General features: G+C 43.6%; 2 protein-coding genes across 2 annotated transcripts in view; one reads left to right on the plus strand and one right to left on the minus strand.

The window, feature by feature from the left end:
* LOC139368886 (transmembrane prolyl 4-hydroxylase-like) overlaps positions 1-22,211 on the minus strand; it is a 28,184-nt gene that overhangs the window by 3,155 nt on the left and 2,818 nt on the right. Inside the window, exons 3-5 of the mRNA XM_071108353.1 lie at positions 13,731-13,927; positions 13,537-13,627; positions 6,558-6,723 (exon numbers count right to left, since the gene is read on the minus strand). Of these exons, the coding sequence (XP_070964454.1) occupies positions 6,558-6,723; positions 13,537-13,627; positions 13,731-13,927 (454 nt within the window). The remainder of the gene's footprint in view (positions 1-6,557; positions 6,724-13,536; positions 13,628-13,730; positions 13,928-22,211) is intronic.
* LOC139368887 (secreted frizzled-related protein 5) lies at positions 17,704-21,826 on the plus strand. Its single transcript, XM_071108354.1, has 4 exons — positions 17,704-18,305; positions 20,577-20,746; positions 21,054-21,140; positions 21,323-21,826. The coding sequence occupies exons 1-4, from the start codon at positions 17,797-17,799 to the stop codon at positions 21,640-21,642; spliced, it is 1,086 nt and encodes a 361-aa protein (XP_070964455.1). The 5' UTR covers positions 17,704-17,796; the 3' UTR covers positions 21,643-21,826.

Raw genomic sequence — 22,211 nt, forward strand, 5'->3', positions numbered from 1 at the left:
CTGAGTTAGTATGACAACTGAGTGAGAGTTACAACTGAGTTAGGATGACAACTGAGTGAGAGTTACAACTGAGTGAGAGTTACAACTGAGTTAGTATGACAACTGAGTGAGTATGACAACTGAGTGAGAGTTACAACTGAGTTAGTATGACAACTGAGTGAGAGTTACAACTGAGTTAGGATGACAACTGAGTTAGGATGACAACTGAGTGAGTATGACAACTGAGTGAGTATGACAACTGAGTGAGTATGACAACTGAGTGAGAGTTACAACTGAGTGAGTATGACAACTGAGTTAGTATGACAACTGAGTGAGAGTTACAACTGAGTGAGAGTTACAACTGAGTGAGAGTTACAACTGAGTGAGAGTTACAACTGAGTGAGCGTTACCACTGAGTGAGCGTTACCACTGAGTGAGAGTTACAACTGAGTGAGAGTTACAACTGAGTTAGTATGACAACTGAGTGAGAGTTACAACTGAGTGAGAGTTACAACTGAGTTAGTGTGACAACTGAGTGAGAGTTACAACTGAGTGAGAGTTACAACTGAGTTAGTATGACAACTGAGTGAGAGTTACAACTGAGTGAGAGTTACAACTGAGTTAGTATGACAACTGAGTGAGAGTTACAACTGAGTTAGTATGACAACTGAGTTAGGATGACAACTGAGTGAGAGTTACAACTGAGTGAGAGTTACAACTGAGTGAGAGTTACAACTGAGTTAGTATGACAACTGAGTGAGAGTTACAACTGAGTGAGAGTTACAACTGAGTTAGTATGACAACTGAGTTTACAACTGAGTTAGTATGACAACTGAGTTAGTATGACAACTGAGTGAGTATGACAACTGAGTGAGAGTTACAACTGTTAGTATGACAACTGAGTTTACAACTGAGTAGAGTTACAACTGAGTGAGTATGACAACTGAGTGAGAGTTACAACTGAGTGAGTATGACAACTGAGTGAGTATGACAACTGAGTTAGTATGACAACTGAGTGAGTATGACAACTGAGTGAGAGTTACAACTGAGTGAGAGTTACAACTGAGTGAGTATGACAACTGAGTTAGTATGAGTGAGAGTTACAACTGAGTGAGTATGTTACAACTGAGTGAGAGTTACAACTGAGTGAGAGTTACAACTGAGTTAGTATGACAACTGAGTGAGACAACTGAGTGAGAGTTACAACTGAGTTAGAGACAACTGAGTGAGAGTTACAACTGAGTGAGAGTTACAACTGAGTTAGTATGACAACTGAGTGAGTTACAACTGAGTTAGTATGACAACTGAGTTAGAGTATGACAACTGAGTGAGAGAGTGAGAGACAACTACAACTGAGTGAGTATGACAACTGAGTTAGTATGACAACTGAGTGAGAGTTACAACTGAGTGAGAGTTACAACTGAGTGAGTATGACAACTGAGTTAGTATGACAACTGAGTGAGAGTTACAACTGAGTGAGAGTTACAACTGAGTTAGACAACTGAGTGAGAGTTACAACTGAGTGAGAGTTACAACTGAGTTAGTATGACAACTGAGTGAGTATGACAACTGAGTGAGAGTTACAACTGAGTTAGTATGACAACTGAGTGAGAGTTACAACTGAGTTAGAGTTACAACTGAGTTAGTATGACAACTGAGTGAGAGTATGACAACTGAGTGAGTATGACAACTGAGTGAGTATGTTACAACTGAGTGAGAGTTACAACTGAGTGAGTATGACAACTGAGTTAGTATGACAACTGAGTGAGAGTTACAACTGAGTGAGAGTTACAACTGAGTGAGAGTTACAACTGAGTGAGAGTTACAACTGAGTGAGCGTTACAACTGAGTGAGAGTTACAACTGAGTGAGAGTTACAACTGAGTGAGAGTTACAACTGAGTTAGTATGACAACTGAGTGAGAGTTACAACTGAGTGAGAGTTACAACTGAGTTAGTATGACAACTGAGTGAGAGTTACAACTGAGTGAGAGTTACAACTGAGTTAGTATGACAACTGAGTGAGAGTTACAACTGAGTGAGAGTTACAACTGAGTGAGAGTTACAACTGAGTGAGAGTTACAACTGAGTTAGAATGACAACTGAGTTAGAGATGACAACTGAGTTAGTATGACAACTGAGTTAGGATGACAACTGAGTGAGAGTTACAACTGAGTGAGAGTTACAACTGAGTTAGTATGACAACTGAGTGAGAGTATGACAACTGAGTGAGAGTTACAACTGAGTGAGTGAGTTACAACTGAGTGAGAGTTACAACTGAGTGAGAGTTACAACTGAGTTAGTATGACAACTGAGTTAGGATGACAACTGAGTGAGAGTTACAACTGAGTGAGACAACTGAGTTAGTATGATGACAACTGAGTGAGAGTTACAACTGAGTGAGAGTTACAACTGAGTTAGTATGACAACTGAGTTAGTATGACAACTGAGTGAGAGTTACAACTGAGTGAGAGTTACAACTGAGTGAGAGTTACAACTGAGTGAGAGTTACAACTGAGTTAGTATGACAACTGAGTTAGTATGACAACTGAGTTAGAGTGACAACTGAGTGAGAGTTACAACTGAGTTAGTATGACAACTGAGTTAGTATGACAACTGAGTGAGAGTTACAACTGAGTGAGAGTTACAACTGAGTTAGATGACAACTGAGTTAGTATGACAACTGAGAGTGAGAGTTACAACTGAGTTAGTATGACAACTGAGTTAGAGTTGACAACTGAGTGAGAGTTACAACTGAGTGAGAGTTACAACTGAGTTAGTATGACAACTGAGTGAGAGTTACAACTGAGTTAGTATTACAACTGAGTTAGTATGACAACTGAGTTAGTATGACAACTGAGTTAGGATGACAACTGAGTGAGAGTTACAACTGAGTGAGAGTTACAACTGAGTTAGTATGACAACTGAGTGAGTATGACAACTGAGTGAGAGTTACAACTGAGTGAGAGTTACAACTGAGTTAGTATGACAACTGAGTGAGAGTTACAACTGAGTGAGAGTTACAACTGAGTTAGTATGACAACTGAGTTAGGATGACAACTGAGTTAGGATGACAACTGAGTGAGAGTTACAACTGAGTTAGTATGACAACTGAGTTAGGATGACAACTGAGTGAGAGTTACAACTGAGTTAGTATGACAACTGAGTGAGAATTACAACTGAGTGAGAGTTACAACTGAGTTAGTATGACAACTGAGTTAGTATGACAACTGAGTGAGAGTTACAACTGAGTTAGTATGACAACTGAGTTAGTATGACAACTGAGTGAGAGTTACAACTGAGTGAGAGTTACAACTGAGTGAGAGTTACAACTGAGTTAGTATGACAACTGAGTTAGTATGACAACTGAGTGAGAGTTACAACTGAGTGAGAGTTACAACTGAGTTAGTATGACAACTGAGTGAGAGTTACAACTGAGTGAGAGTTACAACTGAGTTAGTATGACAACTGAGTGAGAGTTACAACTGAGTGAGAGTTACAACTGAGTTAGTATGACAACTGAGTTAGGATGACAACTGAGTGAGAGTTACAACTGAGTGAGAGTTACAACTGAGTTAGTATGACAACTGAGTTAGGAGACAACTGAGTGAGAGTTACAACTGAGTTAGTATGACAACTGAGTGAGAGTTACAACTGAGTTAGGATGACAACTGAGTGAGACAACTGAGTGAGGGTTACAACTGAGTGAGAGTTACAACTGAGTTAGTATGACAACTGAGTGCGAGTTACAACTGAGTTAGGATGACAACTGAGTGAGAGTTACAACTGAGTGAGAGTTACAACTGAGTTAGTATGACAACTGAGTTAGTGAGAGTGAAAGTTACAACTGAGTGAGAGTTACAACTGAGTTAGTATGAGTTACAACTGAGTTAGTATGACAACTGAGTTTACAACTGAGTTAGTGACAACTGAGTGAGAGTTACAACTGAGTGAGAGTTACAACTGAGTTAGTATGACAACTGAGTTAGGATGACAACTGAGTGAGAGTTACAACTGAGTTAGTATGACAACTGAGTGAGAGTTACAACTGATTTACAACTGTTAGTATGACAACTGAGTTAGGATGACAACTGAGTTAGGATGACAACTGAGTGAGAGTTACAACTGAGTGAGAGTTACAACTGAGTTAGTATGACAACTGAGTTAGGATGACAACTGAGTGAGAGTTACAACTGAGTTAGTATGACAACTGAGTTAGTATGACAACTGAGTTAGGATGACAACTGAGTGAGAGTTACAACTGAGTGAGAGTTACAACTGAGTGAGAGTTACAACTGAGTTAGTATGACAACTGAGTGAGAGTTACAACTGAGTTAGTATGACAACTGAGTGAGAATTACAACTGAGTGAGAGTTACAACTGAGTTAGTATGACAACTGAGTTAGTATGACAACTGAGTGAGAGTTACAACAGTGAGAGTTACAACTGAGTTAGGATGACAACAGTGAGAGTTACAACTGAGTTAGTATGACAACTGAGTGAGAGTTACAACTGAGTTAGTATGACAACTGAGTGAGAGTTACAACTGAGTGAGAGTTACAACTGAGTTAGTATGACAACTGAGTTAGTATGACAACTGAGTGAGAGTTACAACTGAGTGAGAGTTACAACTGAGTTAGTATGACAACTGAGTGAGAGTTACAACTGAGTGAGAGTTACAACTGAGTTAGTATGACAACTGAGTGAGAGTTACAACTGAGTGAGAGTTACAACTGAGTGAGAGTTACAACTGAGTTAGTATGACAACTGAGTTAGGATGACAACTGAGTGAGAGTTACAACTGAGTGAGAGTTACAACTGAGTTAGTATGACAACTGAGTTAGGATGACAACTGAGTGAGAGTTACAACTGAGTTAGTATGACAACTGAGTGAGAGTTACAAATTAGTTGGTATGACAACTGAGTTAGGATGACAACTGAGTTAGGATGACAACTGAGTGAGGGTTACAACTGAGTGAGAGTTACAACTGAGTTAGTATGACAACTGAGTGCGAGTTACAACTGAGTTAGGATGACAACTGAGTGAGGGTTGCAACTGAGTGAGAGTTACAACTGAGTTAGTATGACAACTGAGTTAGTATGACAACTGAGTGAAAGTTACAACTGAGTGAGAGTTACAACTGAGTTAGTATGACAACTGAGTTAGTATGACAACTGAGTTAGGATGACAACTGAGTGAGTTACAACTGAGTGAGAGTTACAACTGAGTTAGTATGACAACTGAGTGAGTATGACAACTGAGTGAGAGTTACAACTGAGTGAGAGTTACAACTGAGTTAGTATGACAACTGAGTGAGAGTTACAACTGAGTTAGTATGACAACTGAGTGAGAGTTACAACTGAGTGAGAGTTACAACTGAGTTAGTATGACAACTGAGTTAGGATGACAACTGAGTGAGAGTTACAACTGAGTGAGAGTTACAACTGAGTTAGTATGACAACTGAGTTAGGATGACAACTGAGTGAGAGTTACAACTGAGTGAGAGTTACAACTGAGTTAGTATGACAACTGAGTTAGGATGACAACTGAGTGAGAGTTACAACTGAGTTAGTATGACAACTGAGTGAGAGTTACAAATTAGTTGGTATGACAACTGAGTTAGGATGACAACTGAGTTAGGATGACAACTGAGTGAGGGTTACAACTGAGTGAGAGTTACAACTGAGTGAGAGTTACAACTGAGTTAGTATGACAACTGAGTGCGAGTTACAACTGAGTTAGGATGACAACTGAGTGAGGGTTGCAACTGAGTGAGAGTTACAACTGAGTTAGTATGACAACTGAGTTAGTATGACAACTGAGTGAAAGTTACAACTGAGTGAGAGTTACAACTGAGTTAGTATGACAACTGAGTTAGTATGACAACTGAGTTAGGATGACAACTGAGTGAGTTACAACTGAGTGAGAGTTACAACTGAGTTAGTATGACAACTGAGTGAGTATGACAACTGAGTGAGAGTTACAACTGAGTGAGAGTTACAACTGAGTTAGTATGACAACTGAGTGAGAGTTACAACTGAGTTAGTATGACAACTGAGTGAGAGTTACAACTGAGTGAGAGTTACAACTGAGTTAGTATTACAACTGAGTGAGAGTTACAACTGAGTTAGTATGACAACTGAGTTAGGATGACAACTGAGTGAGAGTTACAACTGAGTGAGAGTTACAACTGAGTTAGTATGACAACTGAGTTAGGATGACAACTGAGTGAGAGTTACAACTGAGTGAGAGTTACAACTGAGTTAGTATGACAACTGAGTTAGTATGACAACTGAGTGAGAGTTACAAATTAGTTAGTATGACAACTGAGTTAGGATGACAACTGAGTTAGGATGACAACTGAGTGAGGGTTACAACTGAGTGAGAGTTACAACTGAGTTAGTATGACAACTGAGTGCGAGTTACAACTGAGTTAGGATGACAACTGAGTGAGGGTTACAACTGAGTGAGAGTTACAACTGAGTTAGTATGACAACTGAGTGAGAGTTACAACTGAGTTAGGATGACAACTGAGTGAGGGTTACAACTGAGTTAGGATGACAACTGAGTGAGGGTTACCTGTTCCTCAGTGCGTGTAGTATGTGGTGTGATCCTGGTCCCTGATACAGCCAGGTGTGTCGGCTCTTCCTTTTCGGTTGGCCCCGCCTTGTTCCGCCTCGCTGCTGCAAGGGATGCTGGGACATGCCGTCACACACATGCCTGAACTCCTCTAGAGTTAACACACCTGCAGGGACAACACACGGTTAGCCCCCCTCACACAAACACCCCCCTCTCTGCTGCAAAAAAATGTTTCTCTCTCTCTCACTCTCCTATTAAGATGTATGTTCACATCTTCCTAATCACTCTCTCCCTGTAGGGGTGGACTACTGTATGCTGTTACTCTCAGCTCATCTTCCTAATCACTCTCTCCCTGTAGGGGTGGACTACTGTATACTGTTCCTCTCAGCTCATCTTCCTAATCACTCTCTCCCTCTCTCCCTGTAGGGGTGTACTACTGTATGCTGTTACTCTCAGCACATCTTCCTAATCACTCTCTCCCTGTAGGGGTGTACTACTGTATACTGTTACTCTCAGCTCATCTTCCTAATCACTCTCTCCCTCTCTCCCTGTAGGGGTGTACTACTGTATACTGTTACTCTCAGCACATCTTCCTAATCACTCTCTCCCTGTAGGGGTGTACTACTGTATACTGTTACTCTCAGCTCATCTTCCTAATCACTCTCTCCCTCTCTCCCTGTAGGGGTGTACTACTGTATGCTGTTACTCTCAGCTCATCTTCCTCTTTCCTATTTCCTATTCTCCTCTTTCCTATTCTCCTCTTTCCTATTCTCCTCTCTCCTATTCTCCTCTCTCCTATTCCTCTTTCCTATTCTCCTCTTTCCTATTCTCCTCTCTCCTATTCTCCTCTCTCCTATTATCCTCTTTCCTATTCTCCTCTTTCCTATTCTCCTCTTTCCTATTCTCCTCTCTCCTATTCTCCTCTTTCCTATTCTCCTCTTTCCTATTCTCCTCTTTCCTATTCTCCTCTCCTATTCTCCTCTCTCCTATTCTCCTCTTTCCTATTCTCCTCTTTCCTATTCTCCTCTCTCCTATTCTCCTCTCTCCTCTCTCCTATTCTCCTCTCTCCTATTCTCCTCTCTCCTATTCTACTCTTTCCTATTCTCCTCTCTCCTATTCTCCTCTTTCATATTCTCCTCTCTCCTATTCTCCTCTCTCCTATTCCCTATTCTCCTCTCTCCTATTCTCCGGTCCTTCTCATCCCAGCCATTCTCTGTATCTGTAGCCCTGTATGCTGTTGCAGCTCCTCTCTTTTGCTTTTCCACTCCCTCCCTGTAACTCTCTCGCTGTCTATTACTCTCGAATGAGTGAACCTCCGGGCCCCCTTTCCCCTCGTCCCCCTATGAAGCAGCGCCCCAGACTAAACAATAGCTCTGGGGTGCAGGAGGGGAGGATGGAGCGAATAAGTGTGGGGAGGAGGAGTACAAGGGATCCGGGGGAATGTTAAGGAAGGAGGTTGGTAGGCCACAGATTTTAATGAGATGATGGGACACATCCGGACTGGGAAACGCAAACGGCGCCTGGCACAATGGCATCAGGTCACACACACCCTTGGCACGCACAAACACTCACCCCTGAATAATACTGGCAGGGAAAGCCTGGTACATCGGCTTTGGGAAAGACATACATACACAAACCAGATGTAGACTTACAGTGAAATACTTACTTACGGGTCCTTTTCCAACAATGCAGTGTCCAACTCATTTGAAGGGTTGTCCACATACTTTTGTTTGTATGTATGTATGTACAGTTGAAGTCGGAATTGTACATACACTTAGGTTGGAGTCATTAAAACTCGTTTTTCATCCACTCCACAAATTTATTGTTAACAAACTATAGTTTTGGCAAGTCGGTTAGGACATTTTTCCAACAATTGTTTACAGACACATTATTTCACTTACAGTGCCTTGCGAAAGTATTCGGCCCCCTTGAACTTTGCGACCTTTTGCCACATTTCAGGCTTCAAACATAAAAATATAAAACTGTATTTTTTGTGAAGAATCAACAACAAGTGGGACACAATCATGAAGTGGAACGACATTTATTGGATATTTCAAACTTTTTTAACAAACCAAAAACTGAAAAATTGGGCGTGCAAAATTATTCAGCCCCTTTACTTTCAGTGCAGCAAACTCTCTCCAGAAGTTCAGTGAGGATCTCTGAATGATCCAATGTTGACCTAAATGACTAATGATGATAAATACAATCCACCTGTGTGTAATCAAGTCTCCGTATAAATGCACCTGCACTGTGATAGTCTCAGAGGTCCGTTAAAAGCGCAGAGAGCATCATGAAGAACAAGGAACACACCAGGCAGGTCCGAGATACTGTTGTGAAGAAGTTTAAAGCCGGATTTGGATACAAAAAGATTTCCCAAGCTTTAAACATCCCAAGGAGCACTGTGCAAGCGATAATATTGAAATGGAAGGAGTATCAGACCACTGCAAATCTACCAAGACCTGGCCGTCCCTCTAAACTTTCAGCTCATACAAGGAGAAGACTGATCAGAGATGCAGCCAAGAGGCCCATGATCACTCTGGATGAACTGCAGAGATCTACAGCTGAGGTGGGAGACTCTGTCCATAGGACAACAATCAGTCGTATATTGCACAAATCTGGCCTTTATGGAAGAGTGGCAAGAAGAAAGCCATTTCTTAAAGATATCCATAAAACGTGTTGTTTAAAGTTTGCCACAAGCCACCTGGGAGACACACCAAACATGTGGAAGAAGGTGCTCTGGTCAGATGAAACCAAAATTGAACTTTTTGGCAACAATGCAAAACGTTATGTTTGGCGTAAAAGCAACACAGCTGAACACACCATCCCCACTGTCAAACATGGTGGTGGCAGCATCATGGTTTGGGCCTGCTTTTCTTCAGCAGGGACAGGGAAGATGGTTAAAATTGATGGGAAGATGGATGGAGCCAAATACAGGACCATTCTGGAAGAAAACCTGATGGAGTCTGCAAAAGACCTGAGACTGGGACGGAGATTTGTCTTCCAACAAGACAATGATCCAAAACATAAAGCAAAATCTACAATGGAATGGTTCAAAAATAAACATATCCAGGTGTTAGAATGGCCAAGTCAAAGTCCAGACCTGAATCCAATCGAGAATCTGTGGAAAGAACTGAAAACTGCTGTTCACAAATGCTCTCCATCCAACCTCACTGAGCTCGAGCTGTTTTACAAGGAGGAATGGTAAAACATTTCAGTCTCTCGATGTGCAAAACTGATAGAGACATACCCCAAGCGACTTACAGCTGTAATCGCAGCAAAAGGTGGCGCTACAAAGTATTAACTTAAGGGGGCTGAATAATTTTGCACGCCCAATTTTTCAGTTTTTGATTTGTTAAAAAAGTTTGAAATATCCAATAAATGTCGTTCCACTTCATGATTGTGTCCCACTTGTTGTTGATTCTTCACAAAAAAATACAGTTTTATATCTTTATGTTTGAAGCCTGAAATGTGGCAAAAGGTCGCAAAGTTCAAGGGGGCCGAATACTTTCGCAAGGCACTGTATAATTCACTGTATCACAATTCCAGTGGGTCAGAAGTTTACATATACTAAGTGGTCTGTGCCTTTAAACAGCTTGGAAAATTCCAGAAAATGATGTCATGGCTTTAGAAGGTGAGGCTTGCAAGCTAAAAGAACCCTGTCCCAACCGTGAAGCACTGGTGTGGCAGCATCATGTTGTGGGGGTGCTTTGCTGCAAAATAGATGGCATCCTACTTACAAAGCATGTAGAGGTCTGTAATTTATATCATAGGTACACTTCAACTGTGAGTGATGGAATCTAAAACAAAAATCCAGAAAATCACATAGTATGATTTTTAAGTAATTAATTTGCATTTTATTGCATGACATAAGTATTTTATACATCAGAAAAGCAGAACTTAATATTTGGTACAGAAACCTTTGTTTGCAATTTCAGAGATCATACGTTTCCTGTAGTTCTTGACCAGGTTTGCACACACTGCAGCAGGGATTTTGGCCCACTCCTCCATACAGACCTTCTCCAGATCCTTCAGGTTTCGGGGCTGTCGCTGGGCAATGTGGACTTTCAGCTCCCTCCAAATATTTTCTATTGGGTTCAGGTCTGGAGACTGGCTAAGCCACTCCACGACCTTGAGATGCTTCTTACGGAGCCACTCCTTAGTTTCCCTGGCTGTGTGTTTCGGGTTGTTGTCATGCTGGAAGACCCAGCCACAACCTATCTTCAATGCTCTTACTGAGGGAAGGAGGTTGTTGGCTCCCTCCAAATATTTTCTATTGGGTTCAGGTCTGGAGACTGGCTAAGCCACTCCACGACCTTGAGATGCTTCTTACGGAGCCACTCCTTAGTTTCCCTGGCTGTGTGTTTCGGGTCGTTGTCATGCTGGAAGACCCAGCCACAACCTATCTTCAATGCTCTTACTGAGGGAAGGAGGTTGTTGGCCAAGATCTCGCGATACATGGCCCCATCCATCCTCCCCTCAATACGGTGCAGTCGTCCTGTCCCCTTTGCAGAAAAGCATCCCCAAAGAATGATGTTTCCACCTCCATGCTTCACGGTTGGGATGGTGTTCTTGGGGTTGTACTCATCCTTCTTCTTCCTCCAAACACAGCGAGTGGAGTTTAGACCAAAAAGCTCTATTTTTGTCTCATCAGACCACATGACCGTCTCCTATTCCTCCTCTGGATCATCCAGATGGTCATTGGCAAACTTCAGACGGGCCTGGACATGCGCTGGCTTGAGCAGGGGGACCTTGAGTGCGCTGCAGGATTTTAATCCATGACGGCTTAATGTGTTACTAATGGTTTTCTTTGAGACTGTGGTCCCAGCTCTCTTCAGGTCATTGACCAGGTCCTGCCGTGTAGTTCCGTGTAGATCCCCCACCTTCCTTATGATCATTGATTCCCCACGAGGTGAGGTCTTGCATGGAGCCCCAGACCGAGGATGATTGACCGTCATCTTGAACTTCTTCCATTTTCTAATAATTGCGCCTACAGTTGTTGCCTTCTCACCAAGCTGCTTGCCTATCGTCCTGTAGCCCATCCCAGCCTTGTGCAGGTCTACAATTTAACACTGATGTCCTTACACAGCTCTCTGGTCTTGACCATTGTGGAGAGGTTGGAGTCTGTTTGATTGAGTGTGTGGACAGGTGTCTTTTATACAGGTAACGAGTTCAAACAGGTGCAGTTAATACAGGTAATGAGTGGAGAACAGGAGGACTTCTTAAAGAAAAACTAACAGGTCTGTGAGAGCCGGAATTCTTACTGGTTGGTAGGTAATCAAATACTTATGTCATGCAATAAAATGCAAATCAATTACTTAAAAATCATACAATGTGATTTTCTGGATTTTTGTTTTAGATTCTGTCTCTCACAGTTGAAGTGTACCTATGATAAAAATTACAGACCTCTACATGCTTTGTAAGTAGGAAAACCTGCAAAATCGTCAGTGTATCAAATACTTGTTCTCCCCACTGCATACACTACCATTCAAACGTTTCTGGACACTTAGAAATGTCTCTTGTTTTTGAAAGAAATTGTTTTTTTGTCCATTAAAATAACATCAAATTGATCAGAAATACAGTGCAGACATTGTTAATGTTGTAAATTACTATTGTAGCTGGAAACGGCAGAGTTTTAATGGAATATCTACATAGGTGTAGAGGCCCATTACCAGCAACCATCACTCCTGTGTTCCAATGGCACGTTGTGTTTATAATTTTAAAAGGCTAATTGATCATTATAAAACCCTTTTGCAATTATGTTAGCACAGCTGAAAACTGTTGTTCTGATTGAAAAAGCAATCAAACTGGCCTTCTTTAGACTAGTTGAGTATCTGTAGCATCAGCATTTGTGGGTTCGATTACAGGCTCAAAATGGCCAGAAACAAAGAACTTTCTTATGAACCTCATCAGTCTATTCTTGTTCTGATAAATTAAGGCTATTCCATGTGAGAAAATGCCAAGAAACTGAAGGTCTGGTACAACGCTGTATACTAATCCCTTCACAGAACAGCACAAACTGGCTCTAACCAGAATAGAAAGAGTGGGAGGCCCCGGTGCACAACTGAGCAAGAGGACAAGTACATTAGTGTCTAGTTTGAGAAACAGACACCAACACAAGTTCTCAACTGGCAGCTTCATTAAATAGCACCCGCAAAACACCAGTCTCAACGTCAACAGTGAAGAGGCAACTCTGGGATGCTGGCCTTATAGGCAGAGTTGCAAAGCCATATCTCGGACTGGCCAATAAAAATAATATGATTCAACCATATACGTGTCAGCAACCACAGCTAATGAAGTCACTGAAACCCTTAACAAGGAGTTGCAGTCAGTTTTGGAATGAGTTGGCAATAATAAACTGGTCCTGAACATCTCTAAAACTGAGAGCATTGTATTTGGTACAAATCATTCCCTAAGCTCTAGACCTCAGCTGAATCTGGTAGCGAATGGTGTGGCTGTTGAACAAGTTGAGGAGACTAAATTACTTGGTGTTACCTTAGAATGTAAACTGTCATGAGATGTTCTGCTTTTTTGACACCACACTCCACAAAGCAAGTCCTGCAGGCCCTAATTTAGTCTGATCTTGATTATTGTCAGGCCGTGTGGTCAAGTGCTGCTAAAAAAAGACCTAGTTAAACTGCAGCTGGCCCGGAACAGAGCGGCATGTCTTGCTCTTCATTGTAATCAGAGGGCTAACATAAATACTATGTATGCCAGTCTCTCTTGGCTAAGAGTTGAGGAGAGACTGACTGCATCACTTCTTCTTGGGCACAAGGACTATGATGGTCTGCTTGAATCAAGTTGGTATTACAGACTGGGTCAGGGAAAGGTTGAAAATGTCAGTGAAGACGCTTGCCAGCTGGTCAGTGCATGTTCTGAATACACGTCCTGGTATTCAGTCTGCCTTGTGAAAGTAAACCTATTTAAAGGTCTTACCTCACATTGGCTACGGAGAGCGAGATACACACACACTACAAAGTACCTGCTGGGCTGGCCTCCTGGCCGGTGAGTATCTGTCGTAAGTTCTCTGGGCTTAGCCAGGTCCCGTCCCGTGAACGAGAGTGGCTCAAGATCTGGGACAGAAACACACAACCACAAACTAATGAGCTGCCAGCTGCTCTCTATCCCTCCCTCTCACCCACCCACCTCTCCCTCCCTCATCCCCCTCTCTCTCACTTCCTGTCTCTGCAGTAGTCCGTCTTGGTCCAGGTCTAGCAGGCTGAAGGTCTCCTCGGGGCTGAGGGAGAGCAGTGGCTGCAGTTCCTCCTCCTGGTCTTCTGGTGGCACTGTGGCCTGGCTCTCCATCAGACCCTTCAGCTGGGCCAGCTGCACCACCACACCACACTCCTCCTCAGACAGGAAGCCAGGAATCTCTAACAGGAACAGAGAGAGGGGGACCCATACGTCATTGATTACCTGTACAACGTCATGCTCTGGGTAGAAGTGTAATGTATGGGCCAGGGTGACCAAGGTTTTCCACACTAATGTTTAGACAGGGCGTGCACCTATTGGCCATTATTAGTCATTATAAACTGGGTGGTTCGAGCCCTGAATGCTGATTGGCTGACAGCCGTGGTATATCAGACCGTATATCACGGGTATGACAAAACATTTATTTTTACTGCTCTACTTAAGTTGGTAAACAGTTTATAATAGCAGTAAGCCACCTCGGGGTTTGTGATATATGGCCAATATACCACGGCTAAGGGTTGTGTCCTAGCACTCCGTGTTGTATCGTGCATAAGAACAGTCCTTAGCTGTGGTATATTGGCCATATACCACACCCCCTCGGGCCTTATTGCTTAATTATACCATGGCAATGTTGAATCGTTTCTGATTGGCTTGAAGGGCATTCTAGACTCTAGAATGCCCTTCAAGCCAATCAGAAACAATTCAACATTGCCATGGTAGAATTCAATGGCTATAGTTCATTCTTACATGTTCTATGTTTGAGCTGCTTTTGAAAGAAGTCGAATTGAAAACATTATTGGCATTGTTGAATTTGATTTTAATAATGGCAAGCTAGGACTGATGGTTTGGTTAGGTAAACTAGCTACCTAGGACTGATGGTTTGGTTAGGTAAACTAGCTACCTAGGACTGATGGTTTGGTTAGCTAAACTAGCTACCTAGGACTGATGGTTTGGTTAGCTAAACTAGCTACCTAGGACTGATGGTTTGGTTAGCTAAACTAGCTACCTAGGACTGATGGTTTGGTTAGCTAAACTAGCTACCTAGGACTGATGGTTTGGTTAGCTAAACTAGCTACCTAGGACTGATGGTTTGGTTAGGTAAACTAGCTACCTAGGACTGAAACCAGTCCTATCTGTGTAGCCATTCACTTGCTTGCCTAGGACATCAGACAGCCTAAATGTAGTTAGATAGTGTATGTGCAAATGCCACCCATCCAGACTCAACATAATGATACTGGAGTCAGTGGTGGTGTCCATGTTAGCATAACAACAGACAACAAGCAGCCTTCAGGTGAGCCCAGGTCCATGATCAAGGATTTCCTTATCAAAAGGGCCTGAGTGCCTTGGGAGATCAGACCAGCATGATCAATGACTACAGACTTCTCTTATGTTGCCCTGCTGATGATGATGACTCACACATGACTGTTCTATCTAGTAGAACCAATCATGACATGGATGGAAGACTGATTATGTTACTGGTTTACATTTATGTAACAAATAGCCTAGTATTCCTGATTGGCTGATGTCAGAAAACCAGAATGATGATCGCTGAGGAGTAGAGATGATTAAGACTTGGGCTACCAGTATACAGTACTTTAAATTTTAGAAGACAAACAAGTTCTTATCTTTACAGAGTTACAGTAGAAAACGACCCAGGCCTTCTGCACTGCAAAGAGATTGGATACTGCACTGAAAAAGCAGTAATTATTTTATAACTTGTTAAAAAATAACTTCTCTAAAACAACATCTGTCTGGGTTGTGTTTGCTATAGCTTTCTCTGTGTGGTGTTTGAGCAGGTGTGTGTACACAGGGACTCTTTAGTGATTGTGGATATGGGGATAATGAGAACTCCCTGGCCCCCCATCACCCCCACAGGGAGCTATTTGTGGTATGGCCCGACCCATTGACAGTGCTAATGAGCCAATGCATTGAATGTCTCACACAGGGGGGTGACTGAGAAAGAAGCTGTATTGTGGTTCCCCTGGGTGAGAGCCGGACTGGTGGTCGCTCATATATAGTAGTTAGTATGGAGGAGTACCGGTATGTCTGTGTGAGGTTGGTATCATCATTCTCATTCAGACCCATTCACATGCATAGAGAGTGTGTGGGAGAGCAAGAAGACCACACAACACACTCACCCTGTGTGTATATAAAACCATGATTTACACATGGACCGTCAGAGGTGACCTAAAAGCAGTGGGCTGGACCTGTGTGTTAGTCTAAGGCTTCCTGATATGAGAGTGCCCAGGACCCCCTGGTAACCCCTTAGCTGCACCCCTGCCTTCCCATCACCCCCTCTATCCATCCCTTCCTCTCCTAATGAAAGGCTTCCGGATGGACGCCTGCTTGTACAGTATAGACCTTGTTCCCCACAGCAGACCCTGTACTGTACTGTGGCTGATGAGATAGGTGGGGGGGGGACAAAGGGAGGGGCTGATGGCTAATCCCTATTGTCCAGTCATGCATCATTAAGCTAGATGGGTGATATGAATGAAGGGGACTGGGTCTGGCCCCTCTCTCCCTCCCCCGTTCTGCCTCTCTCTTTCTGTCCCTGTCTCTCTGTGGAGGAAGTGACCTGCTTGTCTGGACAGGAATCAGGTCACAGCCTCACAGTGGGAGAACCCTACCACCTCTCTCTCCCACATGCATGTTCACACACACACGCTGGGGCGCTCACACACACTAAATAATAGGTTTATTACATTCCCTTAGATGTAATCAGCACACAACAGACGTCAGAAATAGTACCAAGTAATCCTCATAAAAAGGTCATGAAATCAGGCATTCCTGATTCGTCTGTAAAAATCACTCGTTAGTTAGAGGGATGGGAGATGGGATGGAGAGGAGGCTCGGGGTCAGATCGGGAGATAAGGGGAAGTGGAGGGGATCCTTTGGAGAGGGAGTTCAGACTGGAGGGCTTCTTGGGGACAGGAGTGCAGAAAGAGAGCAAGAGAAAGGGTTCATTTGCCTTTGAAAAGAGAGAGAAAGGAAGGGAAAGGGGATACCTAGTCAGTTGCACAACTGAATCATTCAACCGAAGAGAGGGGAGAGGAGGTGTTCGTGACATGAGGGGACTCTTTTCCTCATCTCAAGCTGTGGGGGCGGAATGGCAAGTCAGGCTAAGTCAGGACAACACACACACACACCAAGAGAGCATAACTTCCTGAACACACACACACACGCATACAGGTAACTGCCAAAATAATGGAAACACTTGAGTAAATGAGGGATACAAAGTATATTGAAAGCAGGTGTTTCCACACAGGTGTGGTTCCTGAGTTAATTAATCAATTAGCATCTGAGCAGACCAAATGCTGGGCAGGCCATTATTTTGGCTACGCCCCCATAGGATGACAATGTCCCCATCCACAAGGCACAAGTGGTCACTGAATGGTTAGATGAGCATGAAAACGATGTAAACCATATACCATGGCCTTCTCAGTCACCAGATCTCAACCTAATTGAACACTTATGGGAGATTCTGGAGCGGCGCCTGAGACAGAGTTTTCCACCATCAACAAAACACCAAATGATGGGATTTCTGGTGGAAGAACGGTATCACATATATCCAGTAGAGTTCCAGACACTTAGAGTCTATGTCAAGGTGCATTCTAGCTGTTCTGGCTGGTGGTGTCCCAGCACCCTATTAAGACACTTTATGTTGGTGTTTCCTTTATTTTGGCAGTTATCTGTACATTCACACACAATCATTGATATCCTTAACTCAGTCATTACTACAGAACACTCACTCATCCACTCACTCCAAACACAATGGAGCAAATGAAAGTGAGTGGGTTTCATATCTAATCCCATCTCAAGCACTGTCCCACTCCCTTGTACCCCACGCCCTCCCCCCATCGCTAACCCCCTGCTAGCCCACTCCCATCCCTTCCCCCACTACTCTCCTATTCAAATGCAGAGACAAGCCTACAGAGGTGACGTGTCACCGCCTGCCTAGTATAAATACACCAATCCCCTCCCTGTCATACAGACCATCCCCACAAACACCCAGACACTCTCTCCTGTGTGGATTTCCTTTCCTCCTCCAGGGATGATGCCCGTTCCTGCACCTCATCCTTGCACCACCTCTAAGAGGACCTCTCCTCGTGCTCCTGCTCTCCTCCTGCTCCTGCTCCTCCTGCTTCCAGCTGGGCCTGGCTGGAGTGTCAGGCTGGAGGCAGGACCTGGAGCTGGGAGTGGACCAGAGGCTGGTACAGTTACCAGGACCAGGGTTAGAGCTGGCTCTAGAGTTAGGGCTGGGTTGGAGACTGCGGATGAGGCCGTGGCTGAAGATAGAGCTGGTGCTACCATCCTGTCCGTCAGCAGTGAAGGGCAGTGGGAGCCCCGGAGCTCCTCCCGCTGTGTGCCCATCCCGGCGGGCATGGCCCTCTGCCAGAACATCGGCTACGCCACCATGAGGATGCCCAACCTGCTGGGGCACGAGTCGCCAGGCGAGGTCGTCCAGCAGAGTGCCAGCTGGCTGCCCCTGCTCGCCCGGGAGTGCCACCCCGATGCCCGCATCTTCCTCTGCTCGCTGTTCACACCCATCTGTCTGGACAGGTAAGGAGGGGAGAGACGCTGGGAGGTTGGAACTACTAGCTTGTCTTTAGAAATGAGAAAAAGTGTTGTAGGAAAATACAAAGGTATTTCTTTGTAGAGAACAGAGTGTAGAGATGTGTGTACACTAAATAGACAAGTAATTGGTGAGGATGGAGAAAGAGAAGGTGTAGTGTAGACTAGATAACTGGTAGAACTTTTCACGTCATTTAGCATACAGTGACATTTACATTATTTTGGCCTGAGCGGTTCCAGATCTTTAACATGATTATATTACAAAGCACTTATCTACTGAGTGAGCATGACATCTTTTTGAAAGCTCTTCAAAACAAAGCAGACATTGAGAGGAAACCTAGATGTGTCTGTCTTCATGTCTCTCTCTGTTCCTCTGGGCTGAATCACTACTCCAGAGTGGGGGGCAAAGCAGTGGTGCCGGGAGCTATGCTAATCTGGGCTTGCCTCACAGAAAAGGCCCTGGTTTCACACAACCTTCAGGCCATGAAAGGCCTCTCATCTTGTTTGAGTTGTGCTCAGTGGCTGACTGTCCATCTGGCATTTTGGGCAAATGCCAGATGGGCTGGTCCATTTTTCACCCAGTCTAACTTGTTTTTTTTGGGTGCAAAATTATCATTATCTGGCTAGTAATGGGGCCCTTAACCCTTTACAGTTGTGGGAATTGACCTATATAGACAGGGCTAAATTGAAATGTTTCTTACAGAGGAAATCTGAAAAGCATAACCATGGTAGCAATTGAAAGGGAACAGTTTGGAGATGATGGGAAATGTATTAGATTAAAGCTGAGAACACAACAGTTCACCTGACACAAGACTGATTATATGTGCATTATACTTTTACTCTACTTTTCGCTGCATTTGTTCATAACGAAATCTGAAAACACTCTGGATATATTCAGTAACACGATAAGAATATTCCTGGACAATGTGAGGTAGGTGAGGTAAGACAGAAACATGACAAGGTGTGAGAGGACTAACTGTTGTCTCTAAGTGGCCACACCATGCACTTTTATGACTCAAAGACAAGTCTTCAACTCTAAGGTACTTTGGGCTCTCCTAGTTATGCAGTTGAGGAACTAGAACAAGCACATGACTAGCTAAGTTATAAAATATGATCTTACAGTGTTAAGCTTTCACAAGGCAATTCAGGGAAATAGATACATTTGGAGCACATAGAAAGGAGGCATGAGTGCATTCAGGTGTTTGTGCAGCGACACATTTTCTTGACAGTAGACTACCAGGCTCATTCTGTTCAGAACAGCCCAGGGTATGACCACACGTCATCTTGTAACTGTACATCAAACATAGTGATCATAAACGTTGACACTGGATATGACATGAGCTTTATGAGATGGAAATGTGAAGTGCACATTTGAACCAGTACCTGGTTCAAATCCAGGCTGTATCACATCCGGCTGTGATTGGGAGTCCCATAGGGCAGTGCACAATTGGCCCAGCGTAATCTGGATTTGGCTAGGGTATCATTCAATAAGAATTTGTTCTTAACTGGCCTGCCTAGTTAAATAAACATCAAAGTGTCATTTTTTATAATTCTCAACATCATCTTTCAAAACACATATAGTCCTCTTAAATGTAGAGCATTTCCCTCATTCAGAAAATAAAAACTTTTCCCAGTTACCAGGAGGGATGGGTCTTGTCACACGAGGTTGTTAAGTTCAGAATGTTTGTCAGTATAAAACCCACACGGTACTGTGAAGCGGCAGGAAGTCTAGTGGTTAGAATGTTGGACTTGTAACTGAAAGGTTTCAAGATCAAATCCCCAAGGTAAAAACCTGTTGTTCTGCGCCTGAACAAGGAAATTAACCAACTGTTCCTAGGCCTTCATTGAAGTTAAGAATTTGTTCTGACTTGCCAGGTTAAATAAAGGTTAAAATAGGCGGAGCCTGATGTCATGTACAGCCACTACAATTAAATGTAGGTGTTTATCAGTGCCCAAATCAGCAATTTTCAACCCGGTACGAGTGCAAAGGGCTACGGGGAAAAATGGGCTGGTGAGTTAGAAATGCCAGGGCTGATTTCTGGTCTCAGTCCCCCACAGGTTGTGACATTTTTTAAAGAGGGTTAAAAATGAGAAACAAATGTTTCTAAACGTTATCTCATAGGGTGTAGCATCATCTCTCTCTCCCTCCACAACTTATCCTTTATTGATTTAGATCCATTCACTAACAACCGACTCTTTTCTTCTCCTCCTGGCTCTTTGTTCTTGCATCTATTTTGTCAACCCCTCTCTCCTGGGCAGGTTCGTCTCTCCGTGTCAGAGTCTGTGTGAGTCAGTGCGGGACAGCTGCGCGCCTATTATGGGTTGCTATGGTTACCCCTGGCCAGATATCCTTCGTTGTGACCAGTTTCCTGCCAACCACCTCATGTGTATCTCCTCTGTCACCAACACCAGCACAGGAGGGCGTAGAGGTGAGACACACACTATGAAATAAGATGCTGTTTAAAAAAATAAATAAAAAACTTTTATTTAAATAGGCAAGTCAGTTAAGAACAAATTCTTACTTTCAATGACGGCCTAGGAACAGTGGGTTAACTGCCTGTTCAGGGGCAGAACGACACATTTGTACCCTTTCAGCTCAGGGATTTGAACTTGCAACCCTCCGGTTACTAGTCCAACGCTCTAACCACTAGGCTACCCTGCCACCCCAGGGCAGCCTACTGTCCATGTCAGACTAAGAACTCTGACTGGACGTTTCTGTGATGATTGTTTCAACAGTGCCCCAGGCTAGCTGTCGAGACTGTGAACTGGAGGAGGCCTCGTCTGCCAAGGACGTGCTGGAAACTTTCTGTAGGAGTGACTTTGGTAAGCAGACCTACACTCTGTTCCTTTATTATATGACTATTTTACAGAGATTGGTTCAGATGATGTATTCCAATGTTTCTCTGTCCTCCCTATTGAAAATATCCAGATCAAACATTGAGATGTACCCTACCTACCCATCTTAATGCAATTCTCCGTCTCTCTGCTGCCCTCTGTGTCCCCAGTGGTGAAATTGCGTCTCACGCAGCTAAAATCCAGTCAGGTGAGTTTGGCCCAGTTCTCCCTGGCCTCTCGTCTGCAGGTTCTGAAGCACGGGCCTCTCCTGGGAGGACAGATCCGCTCACGCCTGCAGCTGTGGCTGGAGAGAGATGCCAGCTGTGTACGGAACATGACGCGGCGTCAGCCCCAAGGCGGGACGTTCCTGGTGACGGGCACGGTGCAGGGGGAATGGCTGGTGGTCAACAAGGCCTTTGCCTGGAACAAACACGCCAGGAACCTGATGGCTGCAGCCCGCAAGTGGAAACAGCACCGATGTAGAGGCTAGCAGGGGCTCTGGCTAGGAGATAAACTTCAGGTCTGAAATAGATCTGAGCAGAGCTATAGGCCTAGGTGTACAGAGTCAGGGATGTGATTAAAACACCATATGACATCAGCAGAGAGAGTGGAGGTTGTTTGGGGGAGGGTACATTTCTATGATAGACTTCCTGGATTTCAATCACATCCTTGGATAGCTGGATGTTTCAGAGAGCACCATCCTGAGCTCAGGAGAGGACGCCGCAAAGGACAATACCTTCTGTGTTTCCTGCAAATGCACCATCCTGAGCTCAGGAGAGGACGCCGCAAAGGACAATACCTTCTGTGTTTCCTGCAAATGTACATATCTATAAATTATAAGTAAATATCACTGATCTATATTTGTAAGAGGTTGACTGGAATTAAATTAGTGTTTTCAAAGTGTATTAATTCATGATGTTATTGATGCAGTTTGGGTTGTCAGTTTTCATGGGTCTTGAAAGATGGTGGTTGTCTAACAGTGTCATCAATCATATTATTCTCAAATTATTTGAATAACAGATATATATCCTAAACTGTATGTGTGAGGACAAAGCCTGC

This window comes from Oncorhynchus clarkii, chromosome 16 (assembly GCF_045791955.1).
Source record: "Oncorhynchus clarkii lewisi isolate Uvic-CL-2024 chromosome 16, UVic_Ocla_1.0, whole genome shotgun sequence".
NCBI classification, from domain to species: domain Eukaryota; kingdom Metazoa; phylum Chordata; class Actinopteri; order Salmoniformes; family Salmonidae; genus Oncorhynchus; species Oncorhynchus clarkii.